Source organism: Apteryx mantelli, chromosome 3, assembly GCF_036417845.1.
Source record: "Apteryx mantelli isolate bAptMan1 chromosome 3, bAptMan1.hap1, whole genome shotgun sequence".
NCBI lineage: Eukaryota > Metazoa > Chordata > Aves > Apterygiformes > Apterygidae > Apteryx > Apteryx mantelli.
In genome coordinates, this window is record NC_089980.1 from 102,009,613 (window position 1) to 102,032,974 (window position 23,362).

The window sequence follows — 23,362 nt, forward strand, 5'->3', positions numbered from 1 at the left end:
AAGAAACCGTACAGGAATAAGTCAATATTATCTTTAGCACATAACATAAAAAAAGCTTTCAGTTGAAATGCATAGAAAAAAAATCACGTATACAAGAAGCTTAATGCAATAACTGCCATGATTTTCCATGATTGATAGAACTTAGTAGTTCAGTAGCATTTACATAACTCAGCCCAACTTGAAATCTTGGGAACAACAAAATATTTCCTAAAGAAAGAGGAATTATTTTACAGTTAAAAAAAAAAAAATTTTTCTTTCCATTTTGAAAGCACAGGGAAACAAACGCTCTTTTGATGATTATTTTCAAACCTGAAAATTGACAGTAACCTCTGCAGCCTCCTCCATTGTTTTACCTACCGATTTGAGCATCCTAAGGTTCCAGAAAGCAGAAACTTAGCAGCTTCAGTCAGAGGAAAAAAGGCAAGTTGCTTTTAATTGCTTCAGTTGCAAGGCCAAAATTAATGCAACTTTTGAAAACTCTTCATATTAGCTACCTTCATCAACTGCTTTGTCTTTTCAGTATGTTTACTGCTAAAAATTTACAGCAAAATAAAAAGTGAACACGGATTAGAAAATTTTGCAACTGACTGGGAGAAAAGGAGATCAATGTATAATCTCCTAATTGGTGGAACTGTTTGGTGTACAGCCTGTCCCCTTACTACAAGGATTTGGCATTTATGCCTTTGCATAAACTGTCAGAGCTGCAAGGAGTGAAGCCATTGCACAATGCAGCTATTTGCAAGCAAATTCTTAAGGCTCCAGCACTTGATGATGTAAATGACAGGGTTCACATGATAAAAAAAAAAAAGGGAGGGGGGTCCTTCTAGCCCTCTTGACTGATATCAGAGTGGGAAAAAAAAAGATATTGTCTCCAGATAAACACGGAATTATTTCCACAAATGTAAATGATCTTTGTCATATTCTTAGCAGAATTCTAGGCTTGTGATTCAGAGTAGGCCCAACAGTATGCAGAAACAAATTCAACAGTAAAACACTGGAACATATGTAACCAAACAGCTTTTTTTCAGAAAACATTTTAAAATGATAGCGAGGATTTATTTTTAATAGTATAAGACAGACATCATGATTATTTAATATATTCAAGGGCTAATGAAAGGAAAACTACCCAAGTATTTATAATACTGTAGAGCCTATAAACTACAATAATGAACCAGAACTCTATTTTGTTCAACATTGTAAAAAGTGTTCTATGTAAGATATTCTACAATTATATTTAAATACTTGCTGCAAACAGGTTAGTGAACACATTCTTTTACAGTGTTTGTACACCTAGAAATATATCCTGTTCTGACTGTGCTACCAGCTACTAACACTATATACTGTAAGTTTCAATAGTGGCTTTTTTTTTAATTCAAATACTAGTGAGTAGTACCACAAGTCAGACTGTTTGCACACACAAACTACAAAATATAGGATACAGCTTAACAGAAGCAGCATTATTGTACTATTCAAAAGCATGACTAATAGAGTTGCCAACATGGTGGACATTCCCTTGTCCTAGAAAAGATACATGCATGGTAGAGATTACTACATCTGCATCTTTTAATTGCTTAAAAAGCAGTCCTTTTAATCATAGGGGTCCTAAATTAGATATTTGCATAATCAAAAAGTCAAACTTGGTAAAACAGACTACTTTCTACTAATCAGACCATTAAAAGGTGCACATCCCTGACATAACACTGAATTTAATAGAGAAAGATGCCTGAAGCACAATTTACAACAACTCTGGGCTATCCTTCTTACCAAGCCATCATGCAAATCCCATCTATTAGTAAAGCTTATTTGGAGGAAAATTCAGCCCATGGGGAAGGAGTCTGGAAATCAGAGGGAAAGGAAATGAAGTTTTCTTTCCAAACGTTAATTTTATTCTTATTTCAAGAGAAATTCCCAATACATTTCTGTACATACTGAAATAATACATGTGCAAGCCAAGTATCAGCCTCTATCCCTGGGAAGTCTAACTTAATCATTTAACTGCGAAGCCATAAAACACAACACCGTTAACTATGAAAGTTCTGCTATCTCAGAAGAAATAAGATACTCCCAAAACTACAATCCATATAAAGAGAACCTTTAAAACATTTGATTTCTTATTTCTAAAGCAGTCTAAAGTTACATCACATACATGTATCATATATAATACACACACACACACTTATATATATATAAAATACCTTTAAAAAGACAGCTATACACTAAATAGTTCCAAAGGAGAAGGATTGCAAAAAGGAAAACTGCACAGTGTTACAAATGACATCTAAGATCACGGATTAAAAAAAATAAAGTGACCATTTCTGATTCTCTACCACAGACCCACCACAACCATGGCCTGTTTTTCAGAGGGTTGTGTAATGTCAGTAAATGTAAATGTGTTACCTCGTTACACACCTTATATAACTCCTAGAAAGGCAAGACACACTGCTAATACTTAACTTACATTTTTGAAGTAGTAATGGACAGTGACTACCCTACTTTCTGCATGTACTTCAAAACCCGGATTCCTTCTTTACTGCTGTTTTCGCCTTCAGATGTGGCATAGGTGCAATTTGGAAATGAATTAGTGTGTTAACTCAAAGTCTCAGAAAAATGCACAACATATGGACACACTTGTCTTAAGCTGCGTTAGTCGAAATTACAAGTTTATTCTAACAGCTGGCTGCTAAATAGCTGCATTTATTCCTCCTAACATATAATGAGTTGTTATTCATGTGATGTGTATTCATTACCAAAAGTACAAAGCCATATAAGATTCTGATGCAACATTGCTGAAATCCACAAAACTAGAGATAATATAGTAAGAAATTTCCTTTCTAGAAGGCCCCAAAGCATTCGTTTTTTATAATATGTTGATAATATTATGAATAATATTATCAATACACTGTGATATTAAAGTACATTCTTGGCAATTTTTTTGCCCAAAGCCACCGTACTTTTTAGGGATTTATTTATTGTAAGGTTATTCATCAGTGTGCAGTATCTCTGATGTTACTGCTTAAACAAAAGAAAGTGTGAAAAAGCAAACCACTAGTTTTTGCTGTAAGGAACTCTAGCTTTCCAATTCTACTGATGTGTAATTGATTAAAGAAGAAAAAAGAACAGGTGGCACTGTTAGGGCCAGCCATCATCTCCATGCACTGAATTGTAAAGGAAATGAGATACTAAACAGCAGAGGCACTTCTAATCTTAGTTGCCCTGACTTCATTGACAGGCCTAGGTTTTCACCTCTTAATTAGGGCCAAGATAAGTCCGTAGTATCAGAGACACTGGGGAGACGGATAATACAATATCCGGACAATAGCTCTCAAGTATCAGCAGTTTACCACTTCCCTATCTAAAAGGCAGGTTACTTCCAGCAGAGTGCCACATTTTGTCTATATTCATTCCTAATCTGTAATCCCCCAAACCTAGGATAGCAGCTTCTTTAAAACATTCAGGAGAAATGGTACTTTTTTCCACCAAATGATGGGAGAGAGAAACAGATGTTGCTGCCCCCTCCTTCTGACTCCTATCCAAGATACTTATATTCCTTGGATGTCAAAGCTGCTGCACTGCTACTCATTCGTTCATGGTCAGTGCTTCATCAAAAAGCAGTTTGGTGATCAGAATTCCACTTGCCATAAAGGACAAAAGGCACTTATTCAGTGATGACAGTGAGTGAAACTATTTTCAAGCCAATGTATCTTAGGAACAATTCCAGCTACGTAGGTCAACTTTTCCAGTCAGAAACTTCCATATAGAAATTAAGGAAAGGTGGTTTTGGCTGCCTCTAGAGAAACTCGTTCAGTTTTGAAGGGTGTTTTAGGCTGTGTGTTTTTTCTAAAATGAGCATTTCAGTGTTTGGTAGTCTGAAAGCAGACTTTGCTTTCTGACTCATTTAATGTTAATTAAATCTCCATCAATTTTTGCTCCTTGTGAGATAACTGTAGATAGTATAATCTTCTGCCGTGTATCATTTCCCTCTTAGATGTTCACTACTGAAACATGCTAACATTAACAAAAATTTCCAGAGGGTTATAGACAGATGCCTGTACTGCTATTGCTCTTTCAACAAACTGCCTTTCGATGTCCCGCTTTTATAGCGAACACAGCACAACTACATAAAGCATCACGGGCACAATCTATATATAGCATATGAATCCCTAATATGCTTACAACCAGGACAATAAGTCATGCCCATATCTCTTATGCTGCTGTTACAGTATCTAATGGGCCCATGACTAGCAATCTAATCTAAAGCATCATGCCAGATAAGGTCATAGGAACAGACATACATGCAGGGCTGCGTTATTATTCTTTTCATGCAACAGTCACTGACTGAAATTGCCAAATTCATTTTTCTCAGGAATTCTGGGTCTACATCTGCTAGTCAGGAACTCAGTATTACCTGACATGGTTTGTCCATCTTAAATAGCAAGGATCTAGGAACCATGGAGGCTTTCTTAAAAGCAAGATGAAAGATGAGACAATGCTTTTTCTATCAAAAAGCCTGTAAGTCATTCATAACCCAAAGCATGCTGATGTGATGCTACCTGGCCTTCTAGAGTGCTTCTCTACTATAATCAGTTTACAGGACAGCTTTCGATTGCCACATTCTCACATGATAGTGATGAGCAAGTGCCCACTTACATTCAAAATGCCTGCTGCACTAGGACACAATTCCAAAATTTCTTCCTCTGTGCCTAATCACATGAAGACGCAGCACTGTCATAACTTATCCTACAATCATAATCCAGATTTGAGGCTTTAAACCAGGGTGACACTTGGGCACTAACTCAAGCTGTGTCAGTCCTTAGGGACAGCAGGCAGTTACTTTCTCAAGAGCGCAGCAGAAGCAGCTACCCTACTTTTTTTAGGTAGTAAAATTGCAGCCTCCGTTTTCTTCCCCATATTAAAGATCTTAACATAGCCAACAGCAACAGTATAAAATTCACAGCACTCTGGAAGGGCACAGAAGAGCTCAAGAGGCTCCTTTTACATCCTCTCCTTTGAGCTATGAATATTTTCAGTACAGAACTAATAATTTGATTTTGTGTGTGTACATGAAACATCAATAATTTATGTATTAATTAAAAAAACTCTTAAGGGAAAAAAAAGTGTTCCTAACATACAGTGTTAAAAAAATGTCACTGAGTCATTAACAAGAAAGCAGAGACATTCTCTATTTTGTACCATATTTCTCCTCTATTCTGCATATGTCCTTATGTGCCACAGATCACTACAGTGGTTGTGGTACTCTGAACTATGTCTATTCCTATATGCTGATGGTCTAGCCAGGTCACTTCTAATGACCATATCAAAATATGAAAAGCCAGGAAAAAAACAAAGGCAATAGGCTTCCATGAATCAACACCTTACAAACCTCAAACCAACCCACTAAAGTAATTTTTGAGTAAATGAGACAAGCTTCTCAGTGTTTTCTCCACAGCTGTAACTCTGACACACAATGCCAATGAAAATACCCACAGTTATCTACAGGTATAGCAAATTATTAGGTACTAAGGCACTCTGATAACCCAGGGTAAAGAACAAAGAATTATAGCATCCCATTGAAGTGTTTTGAGAAATTATGCCAAAGGCCAAGCAATTTCAACCACCCAGGAAGTGTTTTTATTGCTATATTGCATTGGAAATTAGAGCAGAAAGACCATTACCATACTTTTAACTGGGTACTTCTGGGCATGACATCATAAATTGCTATTCAAACCTCTACTTCTATTTAGAGTTCAGAAACAACTCATAACTCATTCTGAATAAGAGATAATGACAAACAAAATAAAGCAAGTTAAACATACTATTGTTAGGTTTTTGAAGCAGAAAGAAAGTTAAATATCCTGAGTCATTAACTACTTTACAGATCTGCGTTATGCTAGAGTCCTGTCACAGATCGCTTACCAGACAAAAGTCGGTTTCAAAGACCAACAAAATGGAAGGGATATTTTTATATTAATTTGAATTAAGCAACAAGCTAGTGATTTGTCATGGAATAATATAAAGGCCTGCTCAGTAGCAGCTTTAACAATTACCTAAAATTACTATAGGAGAGTTCATAGTTCTGGATGGCCTTCTAAAACATCATTAGTTGTGTTTACATACCAGTTAAAATGCTGATGGTTACTGAACTCTAATATGCTATTAGAGAGAAAATGGAAAAATATCACATCACAGACCAGAAACACAAGATATGCAGTCATGGAAGGTTTTTTGCCCTCCTCACTGTTTGGATAGAAACCTTCTCATTTCTATCAGGTCTGTGGGTTATCTTAAATGTATGGTTAACATCACAACATGGTTCTAATCAAATGAGTTTGAATTAAAATTATACTTCTGCAGATGTAAACTGTACCTCAGAATAAGTATAAACACAAAACACATTTCTTTTCCCTAGAAGAAAATTTCTAAGGGCTAGAGAGATGAAAATGCAGAGAAGGGGGAGAGCGCAGCAAAGAGGAAAGCTCACATTCATTTCAATTCTGCCTCGGTTGCCATATTTTTGGTCCTTTCCAGAATCAGTGTACAGAAGGCCAAACACATTGTCTGAAGTTATAAATCACTACAAATGAACACAGATGCATCAGCAAGACAATGATGCCTCAGGCATATGAACATTTTCATGCCAAATTAAATACCAGAACAAGGAAAAACATCCTCAGTAAATACACTAAGAATGTACTTAACACTATACACTCTAGTGATTAAGATGACTCCAACAACGAACTTGTTCGGTAGCCAAAACTTTCGATTTCACTGAACCACAATGACTCTCGATATATTCTGCCACTGTACCACTTTGTATTGTTCTGGGATAAACTTCTTGCGCCTTTTCAAGAATTTGCATAACAAATGAAAAAGTACTCAGCTGCACACTTGCACAGCAAATGCAGGAAATCCAGTTCAGACAGGAGAAGACAAATGGGTTTTTGATGCATCTGAAAGAAATGCTGCCCTCTGCCTTACAAACAGCAGAGTAGAAAATGGGGCAGCAACAATAAAGTGACAGAATAGAGATCTAGTTTGAATCAGTGACAAAACCATATCCATCCAATATATTAATCAAAAATAAATAACTCTACAGAAAGCATACAACTTAATACCAATTAAAAAAAAAAATCTTTTCTCAGTTTAATGCTTTCCTAAAAAAGCGATCTTGCTGGGTACTGCACACCACAAGTGTTTGTCTAGAAAGACAGGTGGTCTAAATTTGCCTGCTTAGTTCTCCCTGCTCCTTCCACTAATAGTTTATTGGCATATGCCTGTCATCCCTAGCCACCCTTTTCAGTTTGTGAGCTTCGATCACATACCAACAAAGCCATTTTCTCACTGGCAGAATACTTCATTTAAAAATACCGGTATGATAATGTTTGCCCTGTGGATTTCCCACAAAACACTATAAAGCTCAGACAACACATCTTGAAAGCTTAGAAAAGGATGCTGTTAATTTTATTTATGTTTAAGTAAAAATGTCAATGGAAAAAGATTTGTATAGCTATTAAAATAGTTGCAATATTTTCAGATATTGTAATGTTTTCTTAAGAACTGATTTAACAAGATTGTGCCATTATCCACTCTACAAGCCAAACACAAATGCTAACTCCAAAGTTTAGTCATTTCCTCTCATTTCCAGAATTAAAAGCTGCTAACTGCACAACTCTACTGATATTTAACACTGAATCCCATACTGCCGTACACTTTACTACACAGTGACTATACAGAATACAAAATGGCCAGAATACAAAATGGCCAGAATACAAAATGGCCAGAATACAAAATGCATATGGTACATCGTGTTTAATTAGAGAAAAGTACATGACAATCTACCTTTACTTCCAAATCTGTACTTCAAGTGGAAGTTGGGGAAACTTGAAGATTGGTGACCTTCACTAATCAGACCAATACTAACATAAAATTAGTTTAATCTGTAAAATACAGTGTCCACATTAAAATATTTGATTATTTCATAGCAACTGTTTACGCTTATACATTAATGTCAGCATTCTTTTATTTTTGGAGTTGAAATAACACTGCTATTAGAGCAAAACACTTGTTGTAAGAGATGGAAAGCTGGTGCGTGCAATACATTACAAGAAGGCATAACGCATTTATTCCCATACACTGGAAAGGAGCACACAAAACCTTACTGATGGCTTTGTTCTCTCACTCATTAAATATTCATAACAATGAGCTTATTATTTGATACAGCCTCTGTTCTTTCAATACCTATGCAAACTCCCAAGCTACTGTTTCATTCTTGCCTCCATGTTTCTAGGAAGAAAAAGAAAAGGATTTACTAATGTCAGCAGTCAGGACACTCACATGGTACATGGGAAAAGTTTACACCGAGTCATTATTTTTAGATAGAATGGACCCAAAAGCCAGGCAGGTAGGGCACGCTTTCACCATGTAGAAACCTTTCTCCAAATCAGCACAAGTGGGATTCAAACTTGGGTTTCTCATATTCCAGCAGAATGGCACTGTCACAAATGGCAGGTGGAAACATATTCCCTTCACTGGGTGGGTGGGTACGTGTTTTATGTGAGCTTCACTGAAAACAAGATGAGTGTACATGCATAAGAAATCCTGCTGTTGAGAAATCATTTGGCACGCGTGCCTGTTCTTGACTGGCTGTGTTCATGAAACTTTTCAGAAGTTTAAGAAACCTTGACTGAGCTGCAGATAAATAAGGAGTTAAATGATTTTTGGCTAGAGAGCAGACTAATTCCATTTGGAGATATGCACTCTGCATTTATGTCTTTAAAAAGTGTGCTCATGTGCATATTTTACAGAAGCCCACCATAGTATTTGAATACTTCATTTTGCAACTTGAATGTTATTTTAGGATTTGGGGTTTGCTTGCTTCTTTTAAGAAATATATTTGGGAGTTTGAAACAGGAAATCAGATTACTGTGTATGCAATTTAATATTTGGTTATACTTAATTCATTGGACCACTTTTCTCTCCCTAGTACTGAATTTATTTCAGCATAGAGAGACAGAACACTCCATCTCAGCTTGAGCAGATAACAGATACCAGTTATTAAAATGAAGTTTTTCTGATTTTTGTTTCTATTTTAGAGAAATTTGTCCCCTTCCCATGTCTACCAAAGATAAAACAAACATGTATACCTAAGCCTCGTAAGTAAATTGGACATTAAGACATGGTAACATCAAACAAAACTTCTTAGAAATCCAATCATCTTGTGTTGCATTTGTTACAGATATAAAACAAGACTTTCTTATTGGTCCTAGGTATCAGAGTATGAAACGATGAAAATTGGGATATTTCTGCACAGTGAGTTATGCTGTATAAAAAGTCTTTGTAAAAACACCAAGAACAATTATGATCTCAAAACGTTAGTGTGCGGAGAAGTACAGTCACTACCCTGTGAAGGTGCATGCCTTGTTGGTTTACAGCTCCCATTTGAAAGTGATACAGGTTCAGGAAAAAGTCATCTCTGCCAGATAAGCACAACAGCCAAATCCAGACAGCTGGGCTTGCAAGCCACAGTTACTGCAGAGGCACTTTGGCAGGGAACGTCACAAGCAAGGAGAGGCAAACATCTGGAATGGGGCATGCAGTGAAATATAATGCACACAACTTGCTCTTCCATTTAAAAATGAAAACAGAAAATCTAAAATTTTTATTGCAGCATCCACTTTCTTTAAAATACCGAATAGCTTCACAATTAATATGAAAGATCCATATTAAATTCATAATTCAGATTAATGATATGAAAGGCCAATTTTTTCGTATTCATTTTACTGAGCTTTTCAGTTTCTGTGGTGAATCTGTAATTTTTAAAATATTCTTTGTAGTATTTAAACTTTGATTTTTTTTTTTTGATGAATAGTGTGGCTTCATTTTCTTTAGTTAAAGTTGTTTTTGGAATATTTTGCCCTTCACTTTTTTTTTTTTAATTTTATACATTGCTTATCAAAATAAGCTGAAGACATTCAATACTACCCAGGATATTAGACTTGCAGAGCAAAAATTGCTTCTAGTTCATGCAGCATCAGACATTGGAAGTTTACTAAATTGTCTATATTCATATTTTACAAATATGACAAACCTCTTCATGCACCTGACTTCCACATACTGCTCTGACTCAAGTCACTTAATGAAAACTTTATTTCAATAATGTATCCCTTATTATTCTCAACTCCTTACTTAGAAAATAACATTATTATTCTTCTATTATTCTGGGTAATTTTTTTATGTTTTTTTTCTTCAAGTCATTCTTAATTTTTTCCATTGTATTATATATTTTCTGCCTGTCTTGTATTTACTTCCCTTGTGCTTATTCCAGCTTTTGTCTGTTCTCTACCAACATTTCCTAAGTCATCCTATTAGTGATATAAACTAACATTGTGATCTACAAAAACATGGTTTTATAACTTGTGATTCCTGCTGGATGGGCTAAAACAGTGAAAGCGTCACATAAAATTGAATAGGATAGTAAACTATGAAGCACCAAATTGTGTCAAGACCTCAGTAACTGGGGCTTCAGTTCATTTAATTTTACTGCCTACTGTGACTGTGTCAAAGCAAAGTTAAAAAAAATCACTGATTCAGAGTTAATAATCTTCTTTTGTCAGCTGGAAGACCATACTCCTGTACCTGCATATTTCCATGTGTTTCCATGTTATATTGAGAGTCCTGAACCACTTTGTTTAGCCAATCCGTGAAATGGTACTCAACAGCAGAAAAAGTCTGTGTCACACAAAAAGCTCTCAAGGCTGTCCTGTCCACCTGTCTAATCAACTCGCAAAAATATGTCTGAGTCCTCTTATTATTATTTCTCAAACTGAACAGAGAATTCTTTCAAATCCTTCATCTCTATAACTAAGTAGTTCTAATACTTTGTACCAAAAACTTCTCCAAATTCTTAAGACTTTTACGCTCCATAATGAGCTCAAAAGGCAATTAATGAGCTCAAAAGGCAATTTGCTTCTACCCATTACGACAATGGAATCTTTTAAGTATAAATTAAGAACAATTATGCTGGAAGTGTTGCTTTCAATAGCGATAGATTTTAATAAATGTATACAGCCTGTTCATTAAAATTAGATTTAAGTGGCAACCACCACAATTTTTAATGGCATTGACAATTTCAAAAGTTTATTAAAATTAATTAAACAAAGAAACACAAGCCACTTCAAGTTAATTCACTCCTACTGTACCAAGTGAATCACTAATGAAGACACAGCAACATAATTTGAAACTCAAAGCTGGTCTCTTGAATCTTCTGAAGTACTGCACTGTAATCCTTTGCCCAAAAAATCACAAAGAACCATGTAAAACTGTCACAATTTCTTTGGGAAAAGCCAGCTTAACTTCAGTTTATGAGAAAATTGAAATAATGGAATTGTTTGGAATATCTAAACCCCCCAAATTCTAAAGACATATAATATGAGGGTATGAAAATTGATTCAGCTCAAAGATTATGAAAGTGTAGTGTTGGAAAGGTGAAATCTTTTCTTTATGATTCTGTGAAATAACGAAGTGTGATCTGAGACATTTTCTATCCAATATCAGACAGGCCTATTTTACTTTAAATATTCATACTGCTGAAATTAAAGATTTTTTTTTGTTCAAGCTTTTCATTTTGTAAAGTTCTTTCTAAGGCAACTTGCTTTAGAATAAAATTGCTTTGAAACTGGTACATAATTGAAAGACCTTCCTAGACGCATCAACTTTTCTTTTTCCTGAAATGCTTCCCATAAAAATAGCTTGTCTAATAGCTTCCCCTAATGTTCCAGAGTAGCAGAAAATTACTCCACTTACTGGAGATTAGGCCTTATTTTGTAGTAGAGGCAGCAAGTCTAAAGCATCTCCAGTCTAAATAGACAAAGATGATTATATCCAAATTATACATACGAACTGAAGAGCTGAAAAAATAAGATGGCATAACTCAATCCTGAGATACAGGTTATTTCATTGAGTTTACTGGGAATTATCCCATGGCTACTTTTAAACTTTAAGCCTGAAACTTATGTAACTTGATGAGAAACAAGTCTTCTGCAGGAAGCCTGAGACCAGAACTCAGTTCTCCTTTCCATGGCTTCAAAAGCCGACCCAACATCGCCTACCCCTCCAGATCCCCCCAAGGCATATCAGATGGCCAAGGACAAAGTAGTTACCAGGTAGTAAGAAAAGAAACTGCACTACTACGAAGAAAAAACACAATTAAAACAGAACTGGTCTTTTGCAGACAGAATGACGACAATATGTACCTTTTTACATCTGTGCAAACCTACTACAAAAAGCAGTGTGTCATCTTGTTATTTTATAGACAGCAACATTCTTTCCCAGACCAGGTATCACCTTTCTTGAGTCATTTGCATTCTTTTATTTTAATAACAATGTACAGCTTGATGGTGTGTTCTGCTGTAATATTACTGATGTACACAAATCACAAATTTCAAAATTCTTAAAAGAAAATGTATTCAAAATCAGTCAAGCATTTTCTATTTTCCAGTACATTTTAAATATTTGTTGTCAGATTATTTGTAGAGAACAGGTAGAAACAACCAAGACTTTCCTGTGATATAAATTTTTTGTATTTACAAGATCAATTCCAAATGGTATCTTCTATATTCCCTATATTTATTTTTAGTCCTAACAAAAAATAAGCACCATACTATTGTAATCATAATACAAACTTCCTGGATGTAGTCCCATGGAAAGCAGGAATGATATGTTTAATATACAAGCCATAAAAACTAGGAAATGAAAAATCAAGCCACTAGTCAGTACACAAATCCTAATCTTTTCCCAGCATGCACATATCTTAAACTACTCTAACTATAAGTTACCTTAGCAATTCTCAGCTCTGCTCCCCACAACTTTCTGATTTCTGAATACATTTTCTGCCAAATTACCTTCACTTCTGAGAACAGTAGCATATTTTTCTGAAAGGAGTTTGGATAAAGGAAGACAAGAAAGGTGACTTGAATAACTAAAAAAAACCATCATATACTGTATTACGTCACCTCATCCCTGACAAAATCCTGTGCTCAAGCAGTTGCTATTTATTGGCCCCACACGTGCCAGGAATTAAGTGGAATAGCCTCTAATGCACAAAATAGTGTGTACATTGTCATACACAGAAGCTACATAAAAATAGCAAATTACAAGAACTACACATTATGTTAGTGACTGTTCGAAATCCACTTTCAAAAACAAAAGCTATTTGTTTCAGATCTACATGACATTCCTTTCAAAGTTGTATAATTCAGAACGTTTTTAAAAAAATAACAAACAGTATTCTTCAGAATGCCATGAAATTTTCAGCCATGCCCAGATTTCAAATGTTGTCTTCTAACACATTACGAACAAACAGAAAAATATAATTGTTTGATATTTCATACTGAATGGCTGCCTACTTTTTAGAGGAAGGAAAAAAAAGTTTCATGGCTCATTTAATTCCTTCCTAAAACAGAATCCTAGAATTATCTTCAAATCTGATATGCTGAATAGACTACAGTAAGATTTGGAAGACCTTCAGTTTAGGTTTAACTTTCTAATATATTACATGTCAGAGGGAATAATAAATAATTTTGAAATAATTATAAGAGATGACATCTTAAAGAAAAAAGATCACCTATGAGTTAGTTCCTAGATGAGCATTTCAATAGATAAATGTTTTTGTTTCAACAATGACTATTATCTATCTACAGCACTCTTTCCACTGACTGTTACTGATTACTGTAGGATTACTGCTTTAGGCTTAGCTTCCTTATCCCCATTACACTGCCTGATCAATGGAACTGCTTCATTTGTAAGGAACTCCTCTTTCTAGAAAGAGATCAAAACTGCTACACTCAAAGGCTCATCACAGTGAGAGCAAGCCTGGATAATAATCCCTTCATTAGCCAGAAAAAAAAGCACGACAAATTGGAACACCGATGGCGCAGCAGCAGTGAAAAATAAAGAGATCTGATAAAAGGGTTATCAATGCTTGTAAGCATGAAAGACTTCTAAAATCAAGGATTAGTTCTTCATGCAACTGAGTTAATTTTCACTTCACAGAATCGTTGAGGTTGGAAGGGACCTCTGGAGATCATCTAGTCCAACCCCCTGCTCAAGCAGGGTCACCTAGAGCACATTGCACAGGATTGTGTCCAGGCGCGTTTTGAATATCTCCAGAGAAGGAGACTCCACAACCTCTCTGGGCAACCTGGTCCAGTGCTCTGGCACCCCCACCGTGAAAAAGCTTTTCCTCATGTTCAGATGGAAGTGTCTGTGTTTCAGTTTGTGCCCGTTGCCTCGCGTCCTGTCGCTGGGCACCACTGAAAAGAGTCTGGTCCCATCCTCTTGACACCCTCCCTTCAGATACTTGTACACATTGATAAGATCTCCTCTCAGCCTTCTCCAGGCTAAACAGGCCCAGCTCTCTCAGCCTTTCCTCATAAGAGAGATGCTCCAGTCCCCTCATCATCTTCGTAGCCCTTCGCTGGACTTGCTCCAGTAGTGCCACATCCCTCTTGTACTGGGGAGCCCAGAACTGGACGCAGTACTCCAGATGGGGCCTCAGCAGGGCTGAGTAGAGGGGGAGGATCACCTCCCTCGACCTGCTGGCAACACTCTTCCTGATGCACCCCAGGACACCATTGGCCTTCTTGGCCACAAGGGCACATTGCTGCCTCATGCTTAACTTGGTATCCAACAACACTCCCAGGTCCTTCTCCGCAGAGCTGCTTTCCAGCAGGTCAACCCCCAACCTGTACTGGTGCCTGGGGTTATTCCTCCCCAGGTGCAGGACCCTGCACTTCCCTTTGTTGAACTTCAGGAGGTTCCTCTCCGCCCACCTCTCCAGCCTGTCCAGGTCTCTCTGAATGGCAGCACAGCCCTCTGGTGTATCGGCCACTCCTCCCAGTTTTGCATCATCAACAAACTTGCTGAGAGTGCACTCTGTCCCTTCATCCAGGTCATTGATGAAGAAGTTGAACAGGGCTGGACCCAGTACTGACCCCTGTGGGACACCGCTAGCTACAGGCCTCCAACTAGACTCTGCGCCGCTGATCACAACTCTCTGAGCTCTGCCTTTCAGCCAGTTCTCAATCCACCTCACTGTCCACTCATCTAGCCTGCACTTGCTGAGCTTATCTATGAGGACGTTATGGGAGACAGTGTCAAAAGCCCTGCTGAAGTCAAGGTAGACAACATCCCCTGCTCTCCCCTCATCTACCCAACTTGTAGAATTTATTAGAGTTTCATAGTCCTCTGCTAAGTCTCTCACTTCTTTGTGATATTATTTCACAGTGTCATCTTTATTTTGTCAATGACAACAATAAGGAGGAAGTTGGATTTCAAACTTCTCTGTAAGGTAGCTTTTTACCACTACTAAAAGACAGCCATGGATTACAGTTTAACCAGATTTCAGAAACATTCAAAATCCTCCCTGATTGCTAATGCACACCTCTAGAGAAACAACAAGCATTTAGGTTGGTCATCTTCACCTATAAGGAACTCTGAACTGTAGACTCTTAAAAGGTGAAAGATTACTAGTTTATTAAAATAAAGTGAAATCTTTACTTTTGATTACAGAGGTGGAAACAAAATTAACAAAACTGAAGAAGTAAAATACCACAGCACGTGCTTGCATTCTACCTGCTATCAATTCCTCTTCCTGTCAGTTTAGCATGCTTTAAGGTTGTGAAGCCACAGGAGTTGCACCAGTGACTATCACTTCAAACCTGACTGCTATTTCTCAGCATTGACCTCCATAGTTAGATTTGAAGGCTAGAGATGAGCATTCCCTCCCAGAAAGGAAATCACCTAACCTGTTCAGGGTTGCCAAATTCGGTAGCCCAGTGGAGGTGAGGCTGCTGCAGCTCTGTATTTTCAGGTCCAACCAGTAGTGAGGCTGAGTGTGTATCCCCAATAGGGGCACATGAAAAACACAAGTATACAACACATACACCATATATGCCCAGCTGGCCAAACAGATCAACACAAACATTCAGCACTCACCCAACACAAACAGCACCAATGGCCTCATCCTGTTCCTCTCTCTGGCTGATCAGGATTAAGGTGAATTAGTGGGAAATCCATACATGCACACAAAATATGAAGCCCTCCCAAAGCCAGGCTTAGACACTCAGTCCACCCAGGAACTGGCCCGGGGATCCCCATCTCCCCAGTTGCTGACACCTGCACATACAAGCCCCTGAGGCCACAGCCCCACTCCAGCTGCTGGTACAGACCCCCTTACACACACCAGCACTCACACAGACACACACACCAGGGATCGCTGCAGTAACTGGGCTTAGCCATTGCAGTCCATCCCATAGCTGGCCCTGGATCCTTATTCCCCATAGCTGCCTCACGCAGAGACACACACGCTCAAGCATGTCTCAGTCGACCCCAGATCCGACGGTCTCACCAGCAGTTGGCCAGAACCCCCTGGTCCCTCCAGTAGCGAACTCCTCCAGTTTTCTAACCCCTAGAGATGCACGCACACACCTGCTCCCCTCTCTATATGCTGCCAGTCCCTTTTATCCCCTCATCCCTCTGCTTTCCCACACTTGTTCTTCCCCAAACCACCTTGATCCCTCCCTTTTCCCACCTTTGGTGTCTCCCCTAAACATCCCATAGTAAGTCTTGTACATTCCCAAAATGCTTTTCCCTGGCATCCCATAATAAGTAAGTCCCGCACCCCCTAGGCAGTAACCCGCTCAGTCCGTAAGCCTCTTCTGTCAACTCCTGGCAATGGGTTTCACCATGAGGCTGACAGCTCCCCTGGGACAGCCTTGGGGGAGAACCGGGTTGGGGCATCCCTGACCGGGTTATTGGGGTTGCCCCCCAACAGTGCGCCTCTGTGCTTCTCTGTGTGTGTGGAGACGAGCCTCTTATCACATACCCCAACATAATTACTTCTGTCTCCACTGGAAACTTTTCTCTCAACTCTCTCTGAAAATATCCTTTCTATTTCTCTTCAACAGGGATGCAGATGCTAGATTTACATTCTTTTGTGCTAAAGATAAGTAATATACTGATGAGTTCCTCACCCCAATGCTTCGTTATTTTGGAATTGGCATCTCAGTAGGCCCTTTTTCGAGGCTTCTCCAACTATTCTCCTATGGTATTCCTAATTAAAACAGGTTTAGTACCCTCTCTGCTGAAAATAACACTTTTGCAAGCTTTTATATAGATTATATAATCAACAAGAAGTATTTACTGTACCTATATTTATCCTGTCATCTGTTGTTCACATCAAAATACCCACAAAGATCACAAACAAAACCTTGGCAATAAGGAGAACAAAGTCGTATCACTACACCACTCTATCCCCTTTCTTAGTTTTAAGTGTTTTGAGAAATCACAGTGAAATATTGCTTAATGGAATAATGTGCCTCTTCTAAATATTCTGTACTGGACGGAGAGGAATTCTTATTTAATATAGTCTCCAACTGCTACTTTTAATTTCTCATGTAGCAAAAAAAAAAACCCTGTTCAATGAAGTTTTCCCCTATATAGTTCATGACTGAAAGCCACTGCTTCCATATATACTCATTTCATTAAAGTGTACATCACCATGAAATGTTTCTGACAGTTTTAACTTATATACTTTTATACCTTATTTCTGTGATGAGAAACCTCGCAACAAGGACAGAACAACAATATAGAAAGTAACCATCTAATCCAACTGGATACTTTATTGAAGTCTTATTACTTCCATGTGCAAGAAGAAACTAAAGTCAACTGCAATCCCCAAGTTTTTGGCATTCTTAGCATATATTGCATCCATCAAAAACGAATTTCACTTTTCCTTTCTACTTTTACTACACAGTGATATCAGACAGACTTTACTTGATCGCTAAGGAAATACGTGTTGTAACTGACTAAAAAAGCAAAGTCTTTACTAAGCCTAAAGCCATATTCTTCTTTAAAACCTTTTTATGCCTTATAAATTATATTCCAATCTCTTTTACAGTATGGATATTCTTAAAAATAACTGGTATTAAAAGCTGAATAAAGTTAAGGATGATAAAATCTTGAAGAACAGATATAAACAGTAATGGCAATATAGTTATAACATGGATTCAAGAGAGCCAATTTATATAAAAGAAATTCAATGTGGATAAATTCAATGCTAAAGATCTATATTTAGATTTATTCTGAAGTAACCTGTATGACAAATTAACTAACATTTTTCAAGATACAAATCCTAGTTTTCTTAAAATATGAATATAAAATTATGAGCTATTATCACAAAACAAATAGATGCTTTCAATATACACAAAAAGAAATAGCTCCTTTCAAGTCCCTTTAAATTTTGTTGTCTAAATAAATGATATTTGTCAAGATACATATGAATAATAATCCCAGCATGGATGTATCAGATGCTAAGACACAAATCTGAAAAGACTAAAAACTCATTTTGTAGTCTCAGCAATATATTGATCCCATGCATGCAATGAATCTTCTAATAGTATCCACTGACTCTTTTTCTTTCTTATTCCTTCCGCATATTTAATTCAAAATTACATTCCCAGAACAATTAACTCTCCTCTTTTCTACACAAAAAAAAAAAAAAAGAAAAAAAGAATTCCCAAGCTTTAACTACTGCTTGTATGGTTTATTTTTTGTAAATTTTAGAACCACCTTTCTCTTTAGCCCTATAATTTAAAATGGGACTACTCTAAGAATAATCAGAAAATAGTAATCAGGCACTGATGGATAAAATTAACTTTGAAATCTTCTATAAACCAGCATTGTTCATGTGCACAGAAAAGAAGTCAAGTTAATGGGTAGAATCTATGCAAGTACAGATACAAAACATAGCAGAAAGCACAAAAGGGCTTCTGTTGAAGCCTAGTTCTACAGACAGTTGATAGTGATGTACATCACAACCCTTCAAAGCTCTTCTGTGCACACAAGCTCTACACATCTGTGAATATTACCAAAAGCCCACATGAGCAACTTTCCCAGCTTGCTTTCCTAAGGTCTCTCAACACTAAATTTAACACCATACTATACTCCATGGGAATTGGTTTTGGGTTTTTTTCCCCTCCTATTTCTAACTTCAGCATTCCCAGAACACTTTTTTTTTTTCTCCTTTTTTTTTTAAGTTTTGGATAAAATATGATAAAGGTTAAAAAAAAGCATCAAGAGCAGACTACACAAAAAGCTATTTCTACTGCATCTGACAGCAAATCCTACCTGTTTTTCAGTGAAAGTTAAATTTTCTCGCTTAGTAGATGCTTAACACAGTGCATGGTAGGTAGACGGTTTCTCAGCTTTTTAGATAAAGTAATGCAAACATACACAAAACTGTAATTTAATAAAATTTAAAAGAAACTAACTTTAAAAAATATGAGAACTTCAGCTTTTAACATAGTGATAAATATTTTTCTACAGATAAACATGCTCAAGTATGCAGAACATTAAAATACTAGTAAACTGTTACCTGAACTGTGGAACTGATTTCAGACGCAAATCCTCCTGTCAAAGGCGCCTCATGGCTAATCAGCAATCGCCCAGTCTTCACCACTGACTGAAACAGAAAACAAACCCCCAAAATGTAATCAAATTACAGCTCTTGTGATTTCTTACTTGCATTACTAATAGAATATGTGAATTACATAATATTGTTAGCAGTGTTAAAATGTAGCTACTTTTCCCCCTTTTACATTTTCATTGCAATGATGAATGGACCTAAGAATCTAAATTGAGAAGTTAATTGAATCTTTTCTGTATTTACTAAAAAATTCACATCTACCTTTCAGTTTTAAGCAAATATCAAGAATAAAATATCACATTCCATTATATTTCAATTTACCCTACCAATGCAAGATTTCTAAAGGATAATAAGGATTTTAAAAATAAGCCATTAAGAATTTGATCCGGCAGATAGTAATAGCACACATGTAAAGAAATCCTTCACTGAAATACACATTTGCATGACCAGATCCTAGATAAAGCTCACAACCCATAGCTGTTCAAAAGTATGCATAGTAAATAAAATTTTAGCAAGAAAACAAATAATATGGATTAATGCTTATCACTTAAGTTTTACATGGCTGTTACAAGCAACATTTTTAAATTTAAATCTGCACAAAAAGAAAAACAGGAGATTTAATGTGACCCACTTTATAAATAATAACATAGTACAATATTTACAGAATATGAGCTGTAAGGTACTTTAATAAAAGCAAACTGGGTTTACTGTGAAACATAATGATGAAAGAAAAATATTTTTAACCTGAGAGTGTAAAGCTTCAATACATCTGATTATCTTGAGGTTTATTACAATTATTTGCTAGATTACGTAGAATTGAGCTATATCAGATACCTTAGGTCAGAAATACGACAGTCAAGTCTCACTTTTAACACACATTTCATCTTTTCGGAAAGTGCATATAAAAGTTCCATGAACTTCTAGAGATGCATAACAAGAAAAAGCCATCAAAAGAATTTGTCCATTAATCTTTTCAGGCCTGCTATAGTTAGATTTTTAAAGTATACAGTGTACTGTTAGTGTACCATTACTCATCAAGTGGAAAAGCCCAAGACAGTGCTAGCTATCAGGTCAACCTTTCCTAATGCTCTGCTCTTCTATTTATCTACACCAAACCATTCTCCAGTAAGGCAGCTCCATGTTATTCACAAAATAGAATACATAAAAAATTACCTATTAACTATACAGTTTTCATTCTGATTCAAATACTTTTCAAACTCTTTAGCTTCTCCAGCAATGCTTTAATAGCTTTCAATAGCTGGGCCACAGATGTACTACTGTCAACAGGTCTATAAACAGTATGAACTATATATTGTACCATGAAGTAGCTTCACAATATTCAGAGAAATAAGACAGGAAAAGTCATTTCAACAGCTAGAAAGTAATATGTAGTTTTACAGACTCATTTCTTGAATTTCTCTTGCCTGCACTTGAAACTCATTAAAAGAGCAAAGACATTAACTGCACTATAAATCTGTCAAATACACCAAAAGACAGCTCATGAAGAACAAGTACATTCCAATTTTAAACTGATATGATAAAAATGATATGCTTAGTCAATTAAAACGATTTTTTTTATCCTCACATTCTATTTTACACAAAGATATTTCTTCTTTCACATATATATTTGTTCTGAAAGGTTTATATGTCTCACTTTGAGACATTACAAGCTATCTTTAAAATTACAAGTTTGATTTTTGAGAGTTTAGTAGTAGAAAATATAGACATAGTTGGAACATATGTAATAAAAGCTACAAAAGGTCAGACCAAAAATCCAGCAGTCCAGTATCCTGTCTCCAAAAGGGAGATAAATGGATGTTCAGGAAAGGGCAAGAATAGGTCTTTTGGTATGTTCCTAGACTACTTTGCAGCCTCCGACTGTTTCACATCACAGACTTCCTGAGCCCAATATGGTTTCTTGCTTTCTCAGTAATAACTTTTCTTTCATAAATTTGTCTGTTCTTCCACTTAAATTCATGCAAACAATAAAGACAAATCTCATTTTGGAAAACCCCTACTCCTATGAGCAGTCCTTATTTTTATATCTGATCCCCAAGGACTTCAAAGATTCGTTGTCTATATGATGTTAGAAGTGTGTTAGCAGCTCTGATCAACACAGCTTTGCATACGAGCCACTCAGTCCTGCTAAAAAACACTATATATTACCCCTGGTAATACCACTATGTATTACCCCTGGGCAACCATGCTAGCACAGCTTGGGTGCTTTTGGTATCCAACCCAGCTTGTTCAGACCCAGTTTGGATAGCACTGCATGGCATCACACTGTCATGTAGAAATACCTTAAATATTCTTCTAATCATTAAACCAGAATTAAAATGAGCATGTTACCACCATACTGCATCACAGATGAGTCCTGGATTTTAAGGACAGATGTGAGTATTGTGATTCTTGTGTATTACAGGTTCCCCTGCATTAATTTCTGCTTCATATCTACTCCTTTCTGTTCAACGCTTGTTCTTGAACTACAGTATATTTTTTTAGAAAGACATGCAGTCTTAACTAATACTGCATTTGCAGTGTTCCTGGATGCACCACAGCTATTGGTAAGTTGTTCCAATGTTTAATTACCTTCCCTGTTAAAATTTTGCACCTGAATTTGTCTGACTTCAGCCTTAAGCTGTTGGTTATTTTACTTGTTTGCTAGGTGGAGAAGCTATCATCATATTTCTGCTACCTGCATGAATATGTTAAGTTTGCGATGGAATGATCCCTCAGCCATGCTTTTGCTAACTAAGCAGACTGAGCTCTAAGTCTTTCATCACATAGCACACTTCCAATCCCTTAATCATTCTTACAACCCTTTTCTGAAACATCTCCAATTTTCAATGTCCTTTTTGAAGTATGTCCATCTAAAAGAACAGCATTGCAGTCATTTTCAGAACAATGCCAAACACAGAGATAATATAACCTCTGCACTTCTATTCAGTTCTTCTGTGTTGATGCAGTTCTGGGATGTATCAGGCCATTTGGCCAAAGCATAACAACATGAGTTCAGTTTCAAACAATGATTATGATTCCCAGTTTTGGGGAAAGAGAGAGGGTTTTTTGTTTTTAAAGAATAATTTCTTCCTGGAATAAGAATGGAAATATAGCCCACATTCATTATTTCAAGACACAAAATTACATTTGGGCATGCTGAAAAATATATTGCTTGCCTGAATCCAGCTCAGTAAATGAACCTACCTTCTACCTGTTTTTATATAACTTTGATAAAAATATTAAACAACAAAAGGTTAAAAATCAGATGCTGCAGGACCTCAGGGACCTTACTATTTGCATTTAGTAACACTATTATTACCTTTATTTTTGTTCTTCTAAGCTTTACACGGCAACAGACTATGTCTCCTTCTTTTGCTTCCTCTGTTAATTCTCCCTAAATTCTAATTCATACTAACTGCTATGAACTTGCTTTTTTTGCCAACTAGACACACAGGATTTTTAGTTTATAGGTTATTCCACCACCCTTACAAGCCCTACAGTTTAAGGGACAGCAGCCCTAATGCCTTCCTTCTCAACTATGCTAATTTGTTCTGCGAGCACCTAGTAAAATGTTCTCAAACAACTTTCATTTGTTGATCATGTTTCTCTACTTTTTCTCCCTACTTGCTTCTTCTAGCAAATTTGTTCATAGTTTTGTAGATTCCTCTTGCTAGTTGATTTGGTACACAGTTTTTTTCTGTGGAAAACTACCTCCATAAAACATCAGGTTAATAAATTACTAGTCTGGTTCAGGAAACATACTGGATCTCTCTATGCCCTCATTTTAATTATGACATTGTTTTCTGTCTTACAGATGATGGTACTACATAGTAATATGACAGTAGCCAATAGTAATGGATGTGATTTTTTTTTTAAATACCA

At 36.6% G+C, this 23,362-nt stretch overlaps 1 protein-coding gene across 3 annotated transcripts in view; it reads right to left on the minus strand.

Annotated features, from left to right (window-relative positions):
- The window catches only part of BCKDHB (branched chain keto acid dehydrogenase E1 subunit beta), a 154,379-nt gene that overhangs the window by 39,357 nt on the left and 91,660 nt on the right, over positions 1-23,362 (minus strand). For all 3 annotated transcript variants that reach the window (XM_067294065.1, XM_067294066.1, XM_067294067.1), the window contains exon 9: positions 19,430-19,516. In XM_067294065.1, coding sequence (XP_067150166.1) covers positions 19,430-19,516 — 87 coding nt within the window. The remainder of the gene's footprint in view (positions 1-19,429; positions 19,517-23,362) is intronic.